Source organism: Ursus arctos, unplaced genomic scaffold (assembly GCF_023065955.2).
Source record: "Ursus arctos isolate Adak ecotype North America unplaced genomic scaffold, UrsArc2.0 scaffold_2, whole genome shotgun sequence".
In the NCBI taxonomy this organism is placed as follows: domain Eukaryota; kingdom Metazoa; phylum Chordata; class Mammalia; order Carnivora; family Ursidae; genus Ursus; species Ursus arctos.
In genome coordinates this window covers 81496120-81512857 of record NW_026622874.1, presented here as the reverse complement: position 1 = coordinate 81512857, position 16738 = coordinate 81496120, and the positions used below count along the sequence as shown (strand labels likewise).

The following is a 16738-nucleotide window of genomic DNA, read 5'->3' as shown; positions in this document are numbered from 1 at the left end:
AAGTTTTACTGGAACATAGCCATGCCATTTTTCTCCCATACAACAGCAGACTTGAGTAGTTACCACTGTTCAACCATGTGTACTATTGATTTTTACTATTTGGCCCTTTCCAGAAAAAGTTTGCTGACCCCTGACATATCACAAATTTGGTTTTTAAAATATTTTGAAAATGATTTCAACATAATTGTTTCCTATTTTAATCCAATGTATTTTGCTTTATGCATTTTAAAGCTTTATTCTGCAAAATTCGGAGACTTCACCAGACTGCCAAAGATTAAGAGCTCCTGCTTAAGCTCTAGTGATTCACCAAAGCCATCAGAAATAGAAATTACTTGCTTAAAAATCATTCTAGTAAGAATATACACCTCTCCAAAACTTCTCAGAGCTCTATTGACCTGTCTTTGAAAATTTGGGACTCTACTAGGCCATAGTCAGCGTGCACCTTCTCACATTCTCATGTCTGTAGCCACAGCTATGCTAGGTCTCTCTGGAGGACGTTGGGCCTCCCTAACCATCCTTGCGTCCTTGGCAGGGTCATCTCCATGTGCAAATATTTCCAGGAGAGTGTGAAGAACCTGTCGCTTGATTATTATAGCACACTTCGCAGACACAACTATGTCACCCCCACCTCCTACCTCGAATTGATCCTAACCTTCAAGACACTCCTGAATACCAAGAGGCAAGAGGTTGATATGATGAGGAACCGTTACCTGACAGGTCTGCAGAAACTGGAGTTTGCATCTTCACAGGTGAGCACTGCCACAAGAGAACAGGGATGAAGAGGTCCAGGATTAGGTGGATGCAGTGAGGCCCTTGTTCAGGTGCAGATTTTAAGAGGTCACTATATAAAGACAGCATCTACTCCTATCCTTGCAGAGCTCACCTTGCTTGCCTCAGGCTCAACCTAGCCCTATGAGATTCTGTCTCTCTTTAAGATTTTGATATTTTGTTCATCATGAACCCCAATGTGCTATCTCACCTCCTGGGCCTCAGTATCATTTTCTGTATAAAGGGGCTGTGTTCCGTACAAAGAAACCATGATGCAGAGAGGCCAGGAGATTTGCCAAAATCATACATGCAGCCTCGTGAGTAGCCAGTGCAAGTGGTCCCGCCAAAACTGAAACTAAGCTCTGCAAATTCCAGAACCTGTGTTCCTAACCAGGCCAGCATGCTGCGCCTCTCCCATAAGCTTACTCGGGACAGTGGTTGCAATATTGTGAAACCCTCCTCAAGTATGCATCTGAGCTGCCTTAGAAGGTAGAATCAGGGCCAGTGGATTAAAAAAATGGCACAACTCTCCTGAGAGGTAGAGAGCTCTCTACCATTAGAGGTATTGAAACAGAGGTCAGAAAACCACGTGGCAGGAATGCTTTAGAGGGCATCAGACTCTTGGAAAAAGTGGCCTTGAAAGTTCCTCTTATCCCAGGTATCTCGGATGTATATGTTTTCTTCACTGACTAAAAAAACCAAAACAAAACAAAAAGTAAGTTTTTTCCCTAACTTGCTCTTATTCCATCTCTCCCTGCCCCCAATACTAAAATTTAGGCTCAAGAGCATGGAGGAAACTGTACCTTTTTAAAAATGTTTAAGTTTACCATTCTCTGTCTAGTGTCTAGCACCATGCTTGATAACTTACAACACACACTACGGACTCAGTAAGTATTAAGTATTGCAAGATCAAAGAGAGAAACTCCAGCCAACAAATGCATACCCGGTACCATGGTATAATCATTAGTATTTTCTGCATATATGATAGTTCAGAGAATTGTTTCAACTCCCGCCAGCTGTGCCATTTTCGGCATTGACATAGCTGACCCCGCTCTCCCCTCTTGCTAGGTGGCAGTAATGCAAGTACAACTGACCGCTCTCCAGCCTCAACTCATCCAGACATCTGAGGAGACTGCCAAGATGATGGTGAAAATTGAAGAGGAGACGAGAGAAGCTGATGCCAAGAAACTTCTGGTGCAGGCAGATGAAAAAGAAGCCAATGCTGCCGCTGCCATTGCTCAAGGAATCAAGGTATAAAGAGCCAAGAGGAAAAGGGAGGGAAGCAGCACTTTTCTGGGTTTATCCATTCTCTCACTAGAGCCTAACACAGCCCTGCAGGGTGTGTGTGGTTGGGCCCTTCCTGCAGAAGAGTGAGGCTTGAAAAAGACAGATGACTTTCCAAGCATCCCGTAGCTAGTAAGTGATGAAGTAGGTCTCTGTGACAGCTGGCTCTCTCCAGAAAGAATTACCATTTTCCAAATATTCTCCATCTCACTCAGAGTCAGGCCTACAAGACCAAACCTGATTTAACCCTCACCTCATTACTTTTCCCTCATTCATCCTGCTCTGGCCACGTGGGCCTCCTAACTATTCCTCAGAGAAGTACAAAGGCACTCTCGCACCCCAGGGCCCTTGCACCAGCTGTTCCTCCCTATTTCCTTCACCTCCATCATGGTTTTGCTCAGATGTGCCTGGCTTGTTACAGGTGTGGAATAAATCATTGTCAAATGACAGAATGTTGAACCTAGAAGACCCCATTTGAAGGTGATTCTTATATCAAAGACTAGATAGCCCTGGGAAGGGCTTCACCTACATTCTGATTAGAAGAAAATATGATTAATGTTCCTGTGATGTTTTGTATTTCTCAGCATTTTCAATTGCATAATTCCATTTGAGGGGCTCCTGGGTGGCTCAGTCGTTAAGCGTCCGCCTTCGGCTCAGTGCGTGATCCTGGCGTTCTGGGATTGAGCCCCACGTCAGGCTCCTCTGCTATGAGCCTGCTTCTTCCTCTCCCACTCCCCCTGCTTGTGTTCCCTCTCTCGCTGGCTGTCTCTATCTCTATCAAATAAATAAATAAAATCTTTTAAAAAATTCCATTTGACTATCACAACTGCCTTGGACTTAGGAATGACAGGTATCAACGACACTGAAGTTCCATGGCCAAGCGACTTTTCAGAGTTGCACGGCCTCTTAGTGGGTTTAGAATCTAAGGCTATTAGCACTTAGCTCAAGATATTTGTCCCTGCTCAGCGATTAGAAAATCTTTTTGACCATTCTTCAAGAAAGAGCTTGAATGAAAAGTAGCTTGTGTCTGGCTTCTAGGATAAGTAAGTCATGGGGCACTTTCTTGAAAATGACAGGCCTTCCAGACTGGCTTTTCTCCAGTGACTCCTGAGACCTGGACTTTCATAGGTTCCCTTGGGTCCAATCCCTGGCCTCAGAGTCACACAGTGAATACCCTGGATAAAAGAGGTGTGCTCACCCATAGTCCCAGGGGCACAGCCAGGAGCCCAGTGGAACTATAAAAGATGGTGACCACCAGGGACCAAAAGCCAGTGGGGTGTTTTGCCATTCTGTGACAAGATGATAAGAATAGCTACTACTTAGCAGCAACATGCTGGTTTCTTGTAATCCTTCATTTAACATATATTTATTGGACACTTGCTGTGTCGTGCTGGCACCTTCCTAGGCAGTGGAACAAGACAGACAAAATTCCTTCCCTCATGGAGACTGTGTTCTCTCGTCCTTGATTTACATTGCCTATTATCATACCAACAGTCCTGCAAAGCACACAGTATCATTCCCAGATTACAGATAAGGATATCATGGTATAAGAACTTTAATGACTTGTCCAAGGTCATGTGGCTACCAAGTGACTGAATCTGGGTTCAGACCTAGAGTTCTCTGATTCTGAAGTCCTTGCATTTGACTATATTCCAGAAGTGGCAAACTGGCACCTCGGGAGTGCATATTTACACTGTGGCACACACAGTATTTTTTTAAAATCTGAAATAATCCTCCACTTAAAAAAAAAAATCAAGAGATTTCAAGTAAAAATTCTAAACGTTCAGTTTTTCTTAGGAAGAAAAAAATCAAGCATTCTGGCAACACTGGACCAGTCTTCCTGGGTTGTACCCATCAGCAGCACTGATGAGATGCTGCCCCGTGTGGCTTCCAGCTCAACAAAGCCCCACCCAGCCCACTTCCCACACTCACATCCCAGGCCTGGCCCTAATAGGCACATGAATTTGCAATTCTTCCATGGTTTTATACTAGAATTGGGCACGTCAGAACTCAGTATTTGCTCTGTCCCTTTGGAAACTTGGTATTCTCATCTATGAAATGGGGACAGTAAGAGAAAAACATGTAAATTTTGTAGTATGTGTCCAACACACATACTACACATTCGTTCTCTAAAACTGTTGTTCTTCACCTCGTACTAAGTGGACTTGCCCGTTTTGATAAAGGGCAGCCTCTTGCCACATGTGGGTACCATCACACCCAGGATTCTGCTCCACAATGTCAGGGGCAAACAGGGACTCTCTGGAGCAGGAGGGACGCTGGAGGTGACATGGAGACAACCCACCACACCCATTCCTGGGCCATAAACTGCCGCCTTGGGTTTCGGTATCAAGGGTGGGGTCTGACGTTTTGCCATCTCATCTCCAGAGTGTCAGGAGTGACATCCTGGAGGTGAGTCGTGAGGTCCATCCAGGGAGGAAAAAGAGGCTGTGCTTGCTTTGAGTTTCTCTGGGGACCAGAACCCCTCCCCGAACCTCTCAGAGCTACAGCCCTTCCCCACACAAGGACTGTTATTGTCTCCGATCTCCTCCCACCCATAGAAATGAGATATCCTGGGAGAGCCCCCAGTGTGGTGGCTGCTGCCGCAGAGAGGCTCAGCCAGGCTTGTGGAATCCATCCAGGGATGGGGAGGAGACTGGTGGAGAAAGAGGCCCCAAGCACTTGCTTCCCAAGAACAACAATTTGCTTAGAGCGGTCATTTCTTTTTAAGCTAATGAATCATTTCTTTTCCCTCTAATGAGGATAACTGATGCCAGAACCACTGCAGAGTTGAATTTTTGGGTTTCGTCAGAGGACACTGTGCTTCTTACCTTTCAAAGGGCCCTGGTGCTCCTTGCATTGCTGAGCAACAGGGGTCTTTTTTTTTTTTTTTTTTAGAGAGGGAGAGAAGGGGATCAAGAGAGGGTGAGAGGGGCAGAGTGAGAGGGAGAGAGAGAATCTTAAGCAGACTCCTCGCTGAGCATGGAGCCCAATGGGGGACTCAATCTCATGACCCTGAGATCATGACCTAAGTTGAAACCAAGAGTCAGATGCTTACCCAACTGAGCCACGCAGGTGCCCCAGGGGTCATTTTTTATCGTAATTTTTTTTTATCTTAGAAACAAATGATGACAGTAATAACTTGTATGAAAGAATACTTAAGAACTCAGCTTTAACACCTTTTATATTTTCCAAGTTTCCTTCTGGCCCCTGTCTATACAGGTGGATAGTTTCATGTTACTGCAATTATAGTTTATCATTGCAATTTACATCATGCTTTTTTATTTCCTTAACATCCTTTCACAAATGTTTTTCCAAAATGTCATATAATCATTTTAAAGACCATTTTAAGTTAGTGCTTCTCTCATCAAGTAGCCATTCCCCTACCAGGCACGGAAGTCTGTTCCTTCCTGCCTGATGTCAGTGTTCCGAGAGTATAAGCTGGAGTTTCCCAGCAGTGCTCTGTGTCAGAACCACCTTTGGAGTTTGAAAAATGCAGGTGCCTAGACCTCACCCAGACTGAATGAATCAGAATCTCTGGGTGTGGGGCCTGACCACGAGGATGCCCTAAATGTTCTTCAGTGACTCTGAGGCAGAGCCACGGTTGAAAACCACTGTACCCATAATATTATAATTAGAGCCTTTTCGAGGCACTTGACAAACAAGCTTGCTGGGACCCAGGCCGTACAAGAAGCATGTGTGGGCCACTAGTTGTCTGGTATCTTATAGGAAAGGAACATGGAACTCTTGGTGGCACCTGTGGGCACCTGGGATCATTGAAATCCACCAAGAATCCACAGCTGTGGCTGAGCCAACACCTTTGGTCTCTTCTGCCACCAAACTCTATCTGAAACTAACTGTGAGAAACAGCAAGCTTTGGTTTCAATTCGTTTCCTCTTGCCTTGCCCTTGGACACCTATCCTAGGCCTAAAGAGGGAGCAAACCGAGTTGCCCCTGGGGTTGAGCCATTTTTGCCATCTGAAAAGCAGAGCATTCCATTTTGATATTGGGAACATCTGACAGGGTTCATGGGGGCAGGGGTGTAGTTTTAATATAATAAAGCCAAGGGGCACCTGGGTGGCTCAGTCGATTAAGTGTCTGCCTTCGGCTCAGTCATGATCTCAGAGTCCTGGGATCGAGCCCTGCCTCGGCTCCCTGCCCCGCGGGGAGTCTGCTTCTCCCTCTGCCTGCCACTCCCCCTGCTTGTGCTTGCTTCTCTCTCTCTCTCTGTCAAATAAATAAATAAATAAAAATCTTAAAAAAAAAAAAAAAAAGCCAAACAAAACTTTGCTGCAAGTGTATTTATTTATTTATTTATTTTATTTTTTTAAAGATTTTATTTATTTATTCGACAGAGATAGAGACAGCCAGTGAGAGAGGGAACACAAGCAGGGGGAGTGGGAGAGGAAGAAGCAGGCTCATAGCGGAGGAGCCCGATGTGGGGCTCGATCCCATAACGCCAGGATCACGCCCTGAGCTGAAGGCAGACGCTTAACCGCTGTGCCACCCAGGCGCCCCTGCAAGTGTATTTAAAACACAGAAAACCTGAAATAAAGGATCCATGATATATACACGTGTACACATGCCCATGCGTGCACACACAGGCGTAAGAAGGTGAAACCCACCTTTATTGTGTTTGCCTACCGTAAACCTGCAGGATGTGGACCTCCACACGTGCTGTTTTGTCTAAGAATCCTTGTTCTCTTGTGACGCCTCACTTCAGTCGTAGCGGTGTGACCACTCGTTGGGCTGGGCGACTGACAGAGAAGTCAGGGAGTGGGAACCAGGGGCCCGAGGTTGGAGCTTTGTGACCTGAGCTAACTCATCTTGCCTCCTGAGACCTTGGGGATTTTTTGTTTTTGTTTTGTTTTGTTGATTTGGTAATTTGGCTACTAAATAATCCATAAGGCCCCTTCCCGTTCTAAAGTCTTATAATGTTAAGCTTTCTTTCAAAAAAATATTGAGGGGCACCTGGGTGGCTCAGTCGGTTAAGCATCCCATTCTTGCTTTTGGCTCAGGTCATGATCTCAGAGTCATGAGATCAAGCCCTGCTTAGGGCTCCTCGCTCAGCGGGGAGTCTGCTGGAAATTCTCTTGCCCTCTCCCTCTGCCCCTCCCAACTGCTCTCTCTCTCTGTCTCTCCCTCTCTCTCTAAAATAAATAAATAAATATTAAATAAATAAATAAATATATATATTGCGATATAATTCACATATCATTAACATTTACCTTTTTAAGTTGCTTTTTAGAGGTGTTTTGTACAGTCACAGAGATGTATACCTATCACCACTAATTCTAGATGATTTTTGTCACCCCACGAAAAACCTATGAGTAATCACTCCTCATTGCTCTGCCTCCCCAGCCCTTGATAACCACTAACTCGCTTTCTGCTTCTATGGATTTTCCTTTTCTGCACATTTCATGTCAATGGAATCTTATAGCAGGTGGCATTTTGTGTCTGGCTTCTTTCAGCAGGTTTTCCATGTTGTCACATGAGTCAATACTTCATTCCTTTTTATGGCTGAATAATATTCCATTGTATTAATTTTGTCTCTGAATGAAGAAATAATGGACGAAACATGCACCATCTCCTTTTCTTAGAGCTCACTACCCAGCTCCAATCTCTCTTCCCATTCCTCATCCTTAAACTCTTGCCTTAAACACCACCCTATCTCTAAGCTTCACTTTATCCCTCACTTTACGCCTGCCTCATTTCTGAGCTAAACACATTCCAACCCTCACCCCATCCCTGACCCTCTCCCACCCCTCATGCCTTATTTCTTCCCCAAACTTGCCCTAACCCCTTCCCAGCTGTCACTCAACCCCTGGGCTTCACCGTTTACTCCACTTCTCCACCCATCCTTGATCCGTGGGTATGAAATTACCCACTACTTATATCTCTTGGGAATTTGTTTAAAACCCAAAGCTTGATCCTTTTTTTTTTTTTTTTTAAGATCACAAATCAGGTGAATTCTCAAATGTCCAAGGCATCAAAACCACAACCCCGAAATCCTGTGCGCACCTCCCTGCTACCCCTCAACCCTTAGAGCCACCCTCCTGTGCTGCCCTCCAGGAGGGGGCGCCATCCTGGAAGGACATGGAAGGGCAGGAAGAGCATCTTCCAGCTTCCTCTATGAAGTGAGTGCCAGGTGTGCTGGGTACCAGGCACTCATCCCTCTACCCCCGTGCTGCCCACAGGATGAATGTGAGGGGGACCTGGCAGAGGCCATGCCGGCGCTGGAGGCTGCACTCGCTGCACTGGACACCCTGAACCCAGCAGACATCTCACTGGTGAAGTCCATGCAGAACCCACCTGGCCCTGTCAAGCTGGTCATGGAGAGCATCTGCGTCATGAAAGGGCTGAAACCAGAGAGGAAGCCGGACTCCAGTGGCAGCGGTAACCCCCTTCGGCCCCCCACCCCACCCAGCGGCCTTCACAGGCTGCTCTTCCCTGGCAGGAGGGGTACTGTGCCCTCCCCCCTTGCCCCAACCCCGTGGGCAGGGTCTGGAGTCTCAGAGGAAACCAGAGAGGTATCAGGAGCTGCATGTTCATCCACACAGTTCTCTCCTGCACCTTCACCTTCCTCACTCCTCTCAATCAGTCGGGGCAAAGGCAGGCATCTTTAGGTGAGGCTGAGCTTAGTCAAGGCCCCTGCCTGCAAATCATTTCAAAAATGAAGGTCGTGGGGGGCACCTGGGTGGCTCATCTGGTTAAATGTTTGCCTTTGGCTCAGGTCATGATCCCAGGGTCCTGGGTCGAGCCCCACATCACATCGGACTCTCTGCTCAGTGGGAGGGTCTGCTTCTTCCTCTCCCTCTGCCGCTCTCTCTCTCAAATAAATAAAATCTTTTTAAAAAATGAAGGTCATGTGGGGCGCCTGGGTGGCACAGCGGTTAAGCGTCTGCCTTCGGCTCAGGGCGTGATCCCGGCGTTATGGGATCGAGCCCTACATCAGGCTCCTCCGCTAGGAGCCTGCTTCTTCCTCTTCCACTCCCCCTGCTTGTGTTCCCTCTCTCTCTGGCTGTCTCTATCTCTGTCAAATAAATAAATAAAAATCTTTTAAAAAAAAATGAAGGTCATGTGTATGAAAGGACTGACAGAGTGGTGCCTGGTTGTGGGGGAGAGAAACAGAAAAGAGCTAGAGAAAGATAAACAGAGAGAGAGGGAGAAACTGAGAGGTAACCAGAGAAGGAAAGACAGAGAATGAGACAGCTACAGAGAGATGGAAAGAGACAGACAGCTGGATGAGCATGCAGAGATAATAAACCAATCTAGAGGTCAGGAGGGAGAGAGGTAGAGGGAACAGAAGAGCTGGAAATGGAGACTTAGAGGCAGAGAGACAGGGGCAAAGGCAGAGGCAGAAACTGAGGTAGGCGGAAGATAAGGAGTCAGACTTAGAAATAGGGAGAGAGGATTAGGACAGGGAGGAATGCTCCTCCTATCATTGAACCTAGAAGCATTAATAGGTAGAGTATTCATTCTCCTTAAAATCTGAATGAGATGTAGGACTTTGTATTATTAATAGCAGTGTCTTGGAACTGAACAAGGACTTTAAAAACTAGCCTCAGTAATAGTCCCTGCCTTTAGAGTGCTCCTGTCCTGGGAACAGTTCTGCTATTCCTCCATTTCTTCTGAAGTGCTCAGAAATCCCGGATACCTCATTCGGAAACCTCTAGCTTCTGCTTCCCATTGACTAGCATTTCCTCTTCCCTGATTGGCATCAGGCCAAAAACCACAAGAAGAAGATGCAGAGGTGATCACCCAGGGAGTATAAAGAATGCTGAAGCCCATGCCTCCCTTTCCGGGGACTCTTACTCCATTGGTTTTGGGTACAGCCTGAGCTGTATTTTTTTTAAGCTCCTGAAAGATCTAAGGTGCAGCCAAGGTGGAGAACGGCTAAGGTATGAAAGCATGGCCTTTTCTTGGATCACTGATGATCTGCACAGGGCCTAGCATTCACGTTTCTTATTTTAAAATTGAAGCTAATGGTGTGTATTATTCATTTATCCTGCAGAATTTTAGCCAGAACATGAGGATGAAACAAAAGAGCAATTGAATTCATTTGGGGTACCTCGAACATAAATGAAGCAGATCATTTTCCTGAATGCAGACAAAAACCTTCATGGGAAATACTTGTTTGGTTACTGTGCTTGCGTTAGAAACAGGACACATCTGACCTATTGTACTTAATATGATTTCTCAAGTATAACTTTTTTTGATAAGCCTGAGGTTGGCAAGTGTTTAGAGTGCTATGAGCCAAAAGAGCTTCCAGCTCCTTTCCAGCATGTGAACAAAAGGGGTGCAGCCCCGGGATGGGATCGAGGCTCACTCAATCATTAGTCAGCAGGATGGGTGCTGAGGAGAATAAGGGCCCTGCTTTGTTTCTGGGTAGGCCAAGGATGGCCTTTTGTATAGTTACAAGCCTGCATGCTGCTTCCCCACCCTTTGCTCTTTCTCTTGAGACTGCCTCACTCACAAGAACCGATTGAGTACCATCCAGCCCACCTCCCAGACTTGAAAAGGAATATTCAAAACACATACCCGTGGCTCCTTTGCCTTCTCTAGGACTGGGAACAAGGAGCAACATTCATTCGATACGTCTTTATTGATAACTGAGTATCAGGCACTAGGCCAGATTATAGTAAACACAGCAGAAGCTTACAGTTCTAAGGGAGGCAGACAATAAAAATGAAACCAAAAAAGGTTGCATAAACAGGTTGCATAAACACTGTAAAGGGAGTGGACATTCTAGCAGCTGAGATGAAAGAAAATGCTGGGGGAGGGTTAGAGCGGCCCAGCTTAGTGATGGAAATCTAGGGAAACCTCTCAGTGGAGGTGACTTTTATTTTTTTAATGTTTATTTTTAAAGATTATTTATTTGAGAGAGAAAGAGAGAGTGGGAGGGGCAGAGGGAGAGGGAGAGAGAAAATCTCAAGGAGACTCCCTGCTGAGTGTGGAGCCCGACCAGGGCTCCATCTCACAGCTTATGAGATCACAGCCCATGAGATCATGACTTGAGCCGAAACTGAGAGTCAGAGGCTTAACCAACTGAGCCACTCAAAGACCCCGGAGGTGACTTGTAAATGAGCTGAAGTTTGGTTAGGAGCCAGCTAGATGCCATTTACAGGCTAGGTGAAGGGCTCACAGTAAGGAAGCACTTAAGATCATTGAAGGGTTGAAGAAGGGTTCTTCCTGACTGAAGTCTAAGAAGCAAGGCAGAGGTGAGGTGGATGAGTTCAGTGGGCCTCCTGGACCACTGTGAGAAGCTTAGATTTTTCTTTATTTTATTGAGATTTTATATTTTTAGAGCAATTTTAAGGTCACGGCAAAATTGAGAGACGGGTACAGAGATTTCTCATATACCCCTAACCCACGCACATGCAGAGCATCTCCCATTATTGTACCAGAGTGGGACATTTGTTAAAACTGATGAACCTACATTGACACATCATTATCACCCTGAGTCCATAGTGTATATTAGAGTTCACCCTTGGTATTGCAGATTTTATCGGTTTGGACAAATATTTAATGACATGCAGCCATCATTATGGTATCATGCAGAGTATTTTCCTGCCCGAAACATCCTTGGCAGGACCTTGGACTTTTCCCCAAATAGGAGTAACCATTGCAAGCCTTTAAGTCTCAGCCAGATTGTCTTAATGGTAGTCTAATCTGCATTTCTTGTTCCAAACAGGTAAAATGATAGAAGATTACTGGGGAGTTTCAAGAAAGATTCTTGGAGATCTGAAATTCTTGGAGAGTCTTAAGACATATGACAAAGACAACATCCCCCCAGCGATCATGAAGCGGATCCGAGAAAGATTCATCGATCACCCAGATTTCCAGCCAGCTGTCATTAAAAATGTGTCATCTGCCTGTGAAGGTCTGTGCAAATGGGTGAGGGCTATGGAGGTATACGATCGCGTGGCCAAAGTGGTGGCTCCCAAACGGGAGCGGCTGAGGGAGGCCGAGGGGAAGCTAGACACACAGATGCAGAAGCTGAACCAGAAGCGAGCAGAACTGAAGCTGGTGGAAGACCGCCTCCAGGCCCTGAACGATGACTTTGAAGAGATGAATACCAAGAAAAAGACCTTGGAGGAAAACATTGAAATCTGCTCCCAAAAGCTGATCAGGGCAGAAAAGCTGATCAGTGGACTTGGCGGAGAGAAGGACAGATGGACAGAAGCCGCCCGGCAGCTGGAGATCCGGTATATTGATCTGACAGGGGATGTGCTGTTGTCCTCAGGGACTGTGGCTTACCTGGGGGCCTTTACTGTGGATTATCGGGCGAGGTGCCAGAAGCAGTGGTTGGCCCAGTGTAAAGAAAAGGTCATCCCCGTCTCCAGTGACTTCAGTCTCAGCAACACGTTAGGAGATCCTGTAAAAATTCGTGCCTGGCAGATTGCGGGGCTGCCCATTGACTCTTTCTCCATTGACAATGGCATCATTGTGTCCAATTCCAGACGCTGGGCCTTAATGATCGACCCTCAGGGGCAGGCCAATAAGTGGGTCAAGAACATGGAGAAAGCAAATAAGCTGTCCATCATCAAATTCTCAGATGCCACCTACGTGAGGACGCTGGAAAATGCTCTGCAGCTTGGCACCCCCGTCCTACTAGAAAATGTTGGAGAGGAGCTGGATGCCTTTATTGAACCCATCTTGCTCAAGTCCACATTCAGGCAGCAAGGGGTTGAGTACATGAGGCTGGGTGAAAACATCATCGAATACTCCAGGGATTTTAAGTTATATATCACAACCCGTTTGAGGAACCCACATTACCTCCCTGAAGTTGCCGTGAAAGTCTGCCTCCTCAACTTCATGATCACACCCTTAGGTCTCCAAGATCAACTCCTTGGCATTGTGGCTGCCAAGGAGAAGCCAGAACTGGAAGAGAAGAAGAACGAGCTGATTGTGGAAAGTGCCAAGAACAAGAAGCAGCTAAAAGAAATTGAAGATAAGATCTTGGAGGTCCTCTCCCTGTCTGAGGGCAACATCCTCGAGGATGAGACTGCCATCAAAGTTTTGTCCTCCTCCAAGATGCTGTCTGAAGAGATCTCTGAGAAACAGGAAATTGCTTCAGTAACAGAAACACAGATTGATGAGACTCGGATGGGCTACAAGCCAGTGGCTGTCCACTCTGCCACCATCTTCTTCTGTATCTCCGACCTGGCCAACATCGAGCCCATGTACCAGTACTCCCTAACATGGTTCATAAACCTCTATGTGCATTCCCTGGCCCACAGCAGTAAGAGCGAAGATTTGGACCTTCGCATTGAGTACATCATTGAACATTTTACCCTCAGCATCTACAACAATGTCTGCCGCTCTCTGTTTGAGAAGGACAAGCTACTTTTCTCCCTCCTCCTGACCATCGGCATCATGAAAGAGAAAAAGCAAATTAATGAGGATGTTTGGTATTTCCTTCTAACTGGAGGTGTCGCTCTGGACAACCCCTTCCCCAACCCAGCTCCTGAATGGCTGTCTGAGAAGGCATGGGCAGAAGTGGTTCGTGCGTCGGCATTGCCGAAAATGAAGGGCCTGATGGAACATGTAGAACAAAATGCTGAGGAGTGGAAGTTGATCTATGACTCCACTTGGCCCCATGAGGAGAATTTCCCTGGATCTTGGAAGTTCCTTAAGGGATTGGAGAGGATGGTGATCCTACGATGTTTGCGGCCTGACAAAATCATTCCAGCCATTCGGGAGTTCATTGCTGAACACATGGGTGACGTGTACATTGAAGCCCCTACATTTGACCTCCAGGGGTCCTACAATGATTCCAGTTGTTGTGTACCATTGATTTTCGTGTTGTCTCCAGGTGCAGATCCAATGGCAGGTAAGGGCAGAATGTTGTATAAAGAACATAAATGGCCCAGAATGCATGGTCGGGTAACGACAGCATGTCCCTTATAGCAGGAATCTCAGACTCAGATGCTTTGAAAACCAAACCATTAATAGGCTCAGGTGGGGCTGGAAGGGGCCGCTGAAGATTTCTTTTCCCACCTAAAGGAAGCAGCTGCTACTCAGCTCCCAAATATTGTGCCATCTGATAATGTGAGCTCAGGATGGGCAGATCACCTGATTTTTCAAGAGAAATCAGAAATGCAGAAATCATCCATTTTTACATCTTAATAACTCATTCAAATTTTTTCCTAAAAATTGTGAGGACCAGACCAGGCTAGTTTTAAGCCTACTGGCTGTTAGTTTATCATCTTTGTCTTAAATCATTTTCTCTATTGCTTCTCCCAGTTAGGCTTTTCTTTTGATTTTTAAGTTAAATTTTTTGGATAATTAATACTGTGTATAACTGTGTATAGTTAAAAAAAAAAAAGCAATACAGAGAAGTATAGAACTGTGGCTCAACCAGTGCCATTTTGTCCCCTCAACGGACATTTGGCAAAGTGGGGAAACATTTTTTTGGGGGGGGTCACAACTAGGGGGTGCTATTAGAATCTAGTAGATTGAAGCTGAGGAGGCTGCTAACCATCTGCCCTGCACAGGATAGTCCCCCACAACAAAGGATTATCCCAAAATGGTCCCAAATATCAATAGTGCTGAGGTTGAGAAACCATCGTACGGAGTGAAAGGTACATCTTCCTCCTAACCCTTCCAGAAGTAACCATTATTAAGCAGTTTGTGGATCTTTCCAGAAACCAATTATTGCATATTAACAGGTATGAATTGCTGACAGGAATAGATTAGTTTTCTGTTCTGTTGGATCTCAAAGCTTTAGTTCTCTCTGTTGCTGGATAAAGAAAGAGTACCAGAGATGCAAATGACAAAGGTTGCCATTCTCCTGTGAAAGCTGGGGAGTTTGACACCTATCCCGACCCAGATACAAAGCCAGCACCCCTGCCCCTCAGAGGAAGTCAGAGGAGCGAGCTGAAATGAACTGGTACCCTTTCCCCTTTCCCATACCACTGTGTCATTGTCAAAGATCAATTCATGGCCCCTTTCTAGTAGCTTTGGGTTTTTTCCCCTATTTCTTTTACGTGGCAGATTTAAACAAGAGAAAGGAGAGGAAACTGGGAAAGGTAAAGAAGAGAAATGAAGGAAAGGTCAGAGTACGTTCTGTAAAATGATGACAGGCTGGTTACATCCAAAGCCTTATGTTGGGTATTCCTGTCTGTCTCTGCTAGAGGCCTGATCAGATTCAGCTTGGATAACTGCCCAGGAGACCTCAAGGCTACTGTGTCCCTCAGAGTGCCTCACACTAGGAAGCACATGCTATCTGGTTGTCTTTCCTTTTCTGATTAAGACTGATCAGGGGACTCAGGCGTGGTCAGTGTGATCCACCTCCTCACTCCACTTCCCTCGTAAAGCTTCCCATCGGCCTCACATTTAGTGTGATGACGGTTCTTAATCTTGGCTGCCCATGGGACTCACCTAGGAGGACTTTAAGAAAAATCTCCATGTGCAGGCCATGCCCTCAACCAATTAAATTAAAATCTTTGTGAATGAGGCTCAGGCATTGTGTTTTATAAGCTTTTCGGGTAATTCCAGTATGTTTTGGAAACAACTGACCTGATGCTTTTTAGCGGCCTTAGCAAAATCATTTCCCAGATCCCTTATTGCATTAGGGATTGCAAAACAATATTTTAATTCTATCACTCCTTCCACATTTATTAGCTGGAACTCTTCTATGAAGAAGAATTTTCCTTTGTCAGCTCTTTGGTTTACTCAGACCAGCAGAATAGATATTTGGTTTAGTCTCTTGATTTCTCAGCTTCATTAATCTTAATGAAGTGGTGCCCTGGTAACCTGCAAAGTTACTTAAGCTGTTAAGATTTTCTTTGCACCATTGTGAGCGCATAGATTTTTTTTTTAAGATTTATTTATTTATTTGAGAGAGAGAGAGAGACAGCTTGGGGAGTGACAAAGGGAGAAAAGCAGACTCTGCTAAGGGCAGAGCCTGACATGGGGCTTGATCCCACAACCCTGAGATCATGCCCCAAGCCAAAATCAAGAGTGGGACTCTCAACTGACTGAGCCACCCAGGCACCCCGTGAGCGCATAGATTTTAACATAATGGGTGTTTCAAACATGGCGGTGTTTTATTATTTATCATTCTTTCTGATTCTCAAGTCATTCAGTCTGGGGGCTTGCCTTCATGCCTAATGTTCTCACATAACCCCAGGAGTTTTTTATAGCTTCCTTGCTGTATAGAATTACCATGTATTCTGGGCTCAGCTTGTACAGACATTTCTCCAAGGAACTCCAGTTCTTTCGGCAGAGGCCATGGCATTTGGAAACCACAATCTGGGCCCTACTGGATGGATCATTGATTGCAGACCTTACTGCTTAGTAATTCTCTTTCTGGCTGTGTCTACCCTGTTCTTTCCATCAGTGCTTTGAGTTTTTATCTTCAATGACAGTGCTTTCCATTTCTAGAAGTTTTATTTGTTTTATTCCAAATACGTGGAGGTTTTTTTTTTCCCAAAGAACTCCCATTTTTATTATGCTTTGTGGTCCTTCCTTAATGATTTTTAGATGTGTTCCTTTCAAGGTCTTTTTCGGAGATTATATTAATCTGCTAGGGCTGCTATAACAAATACCAAAGACTCAGTGATTTAAACAAGAGAAATTTATTTTCTCCAAATTCTGGAGACTAAAAATCCAAAATCAAGGCATCAGCAGGGTTAGTTTCTTCTGAGGCCTCTTTCCTTGGCTTGTTTTTTTTTTTTCTTTA

General features: G+C 45.4%; 1 protein-coding gene across 1 annotated transcript in view; it reads left to right on the top strand.

Moving 5' to 3' along the window:
- Positions 1-16738, top strand: part of DNAH3 (dynein axonemal heavy chain 3) — a 168412-nt gene that overhangs the window by 132169 nt on the left and 19505 nt on the right. Inside the window, exons 53-56 of the mRNA XM_044390223.3 lie at positions 533-749; positions 1837-2019; positions 8247-8445; positions 11744-13885. Coding sequence (XP_044246158.1) covers positions 533-749; positions 1837-2019; positions 8247-8445; positions 11744-13885 — 2741 coding nt within the window. The remainder of the gene's footprint in view (positions 1-532; positions 750-1836; positions 2020-8246; positions 8446-11743; positions 13886-16738) is intronic.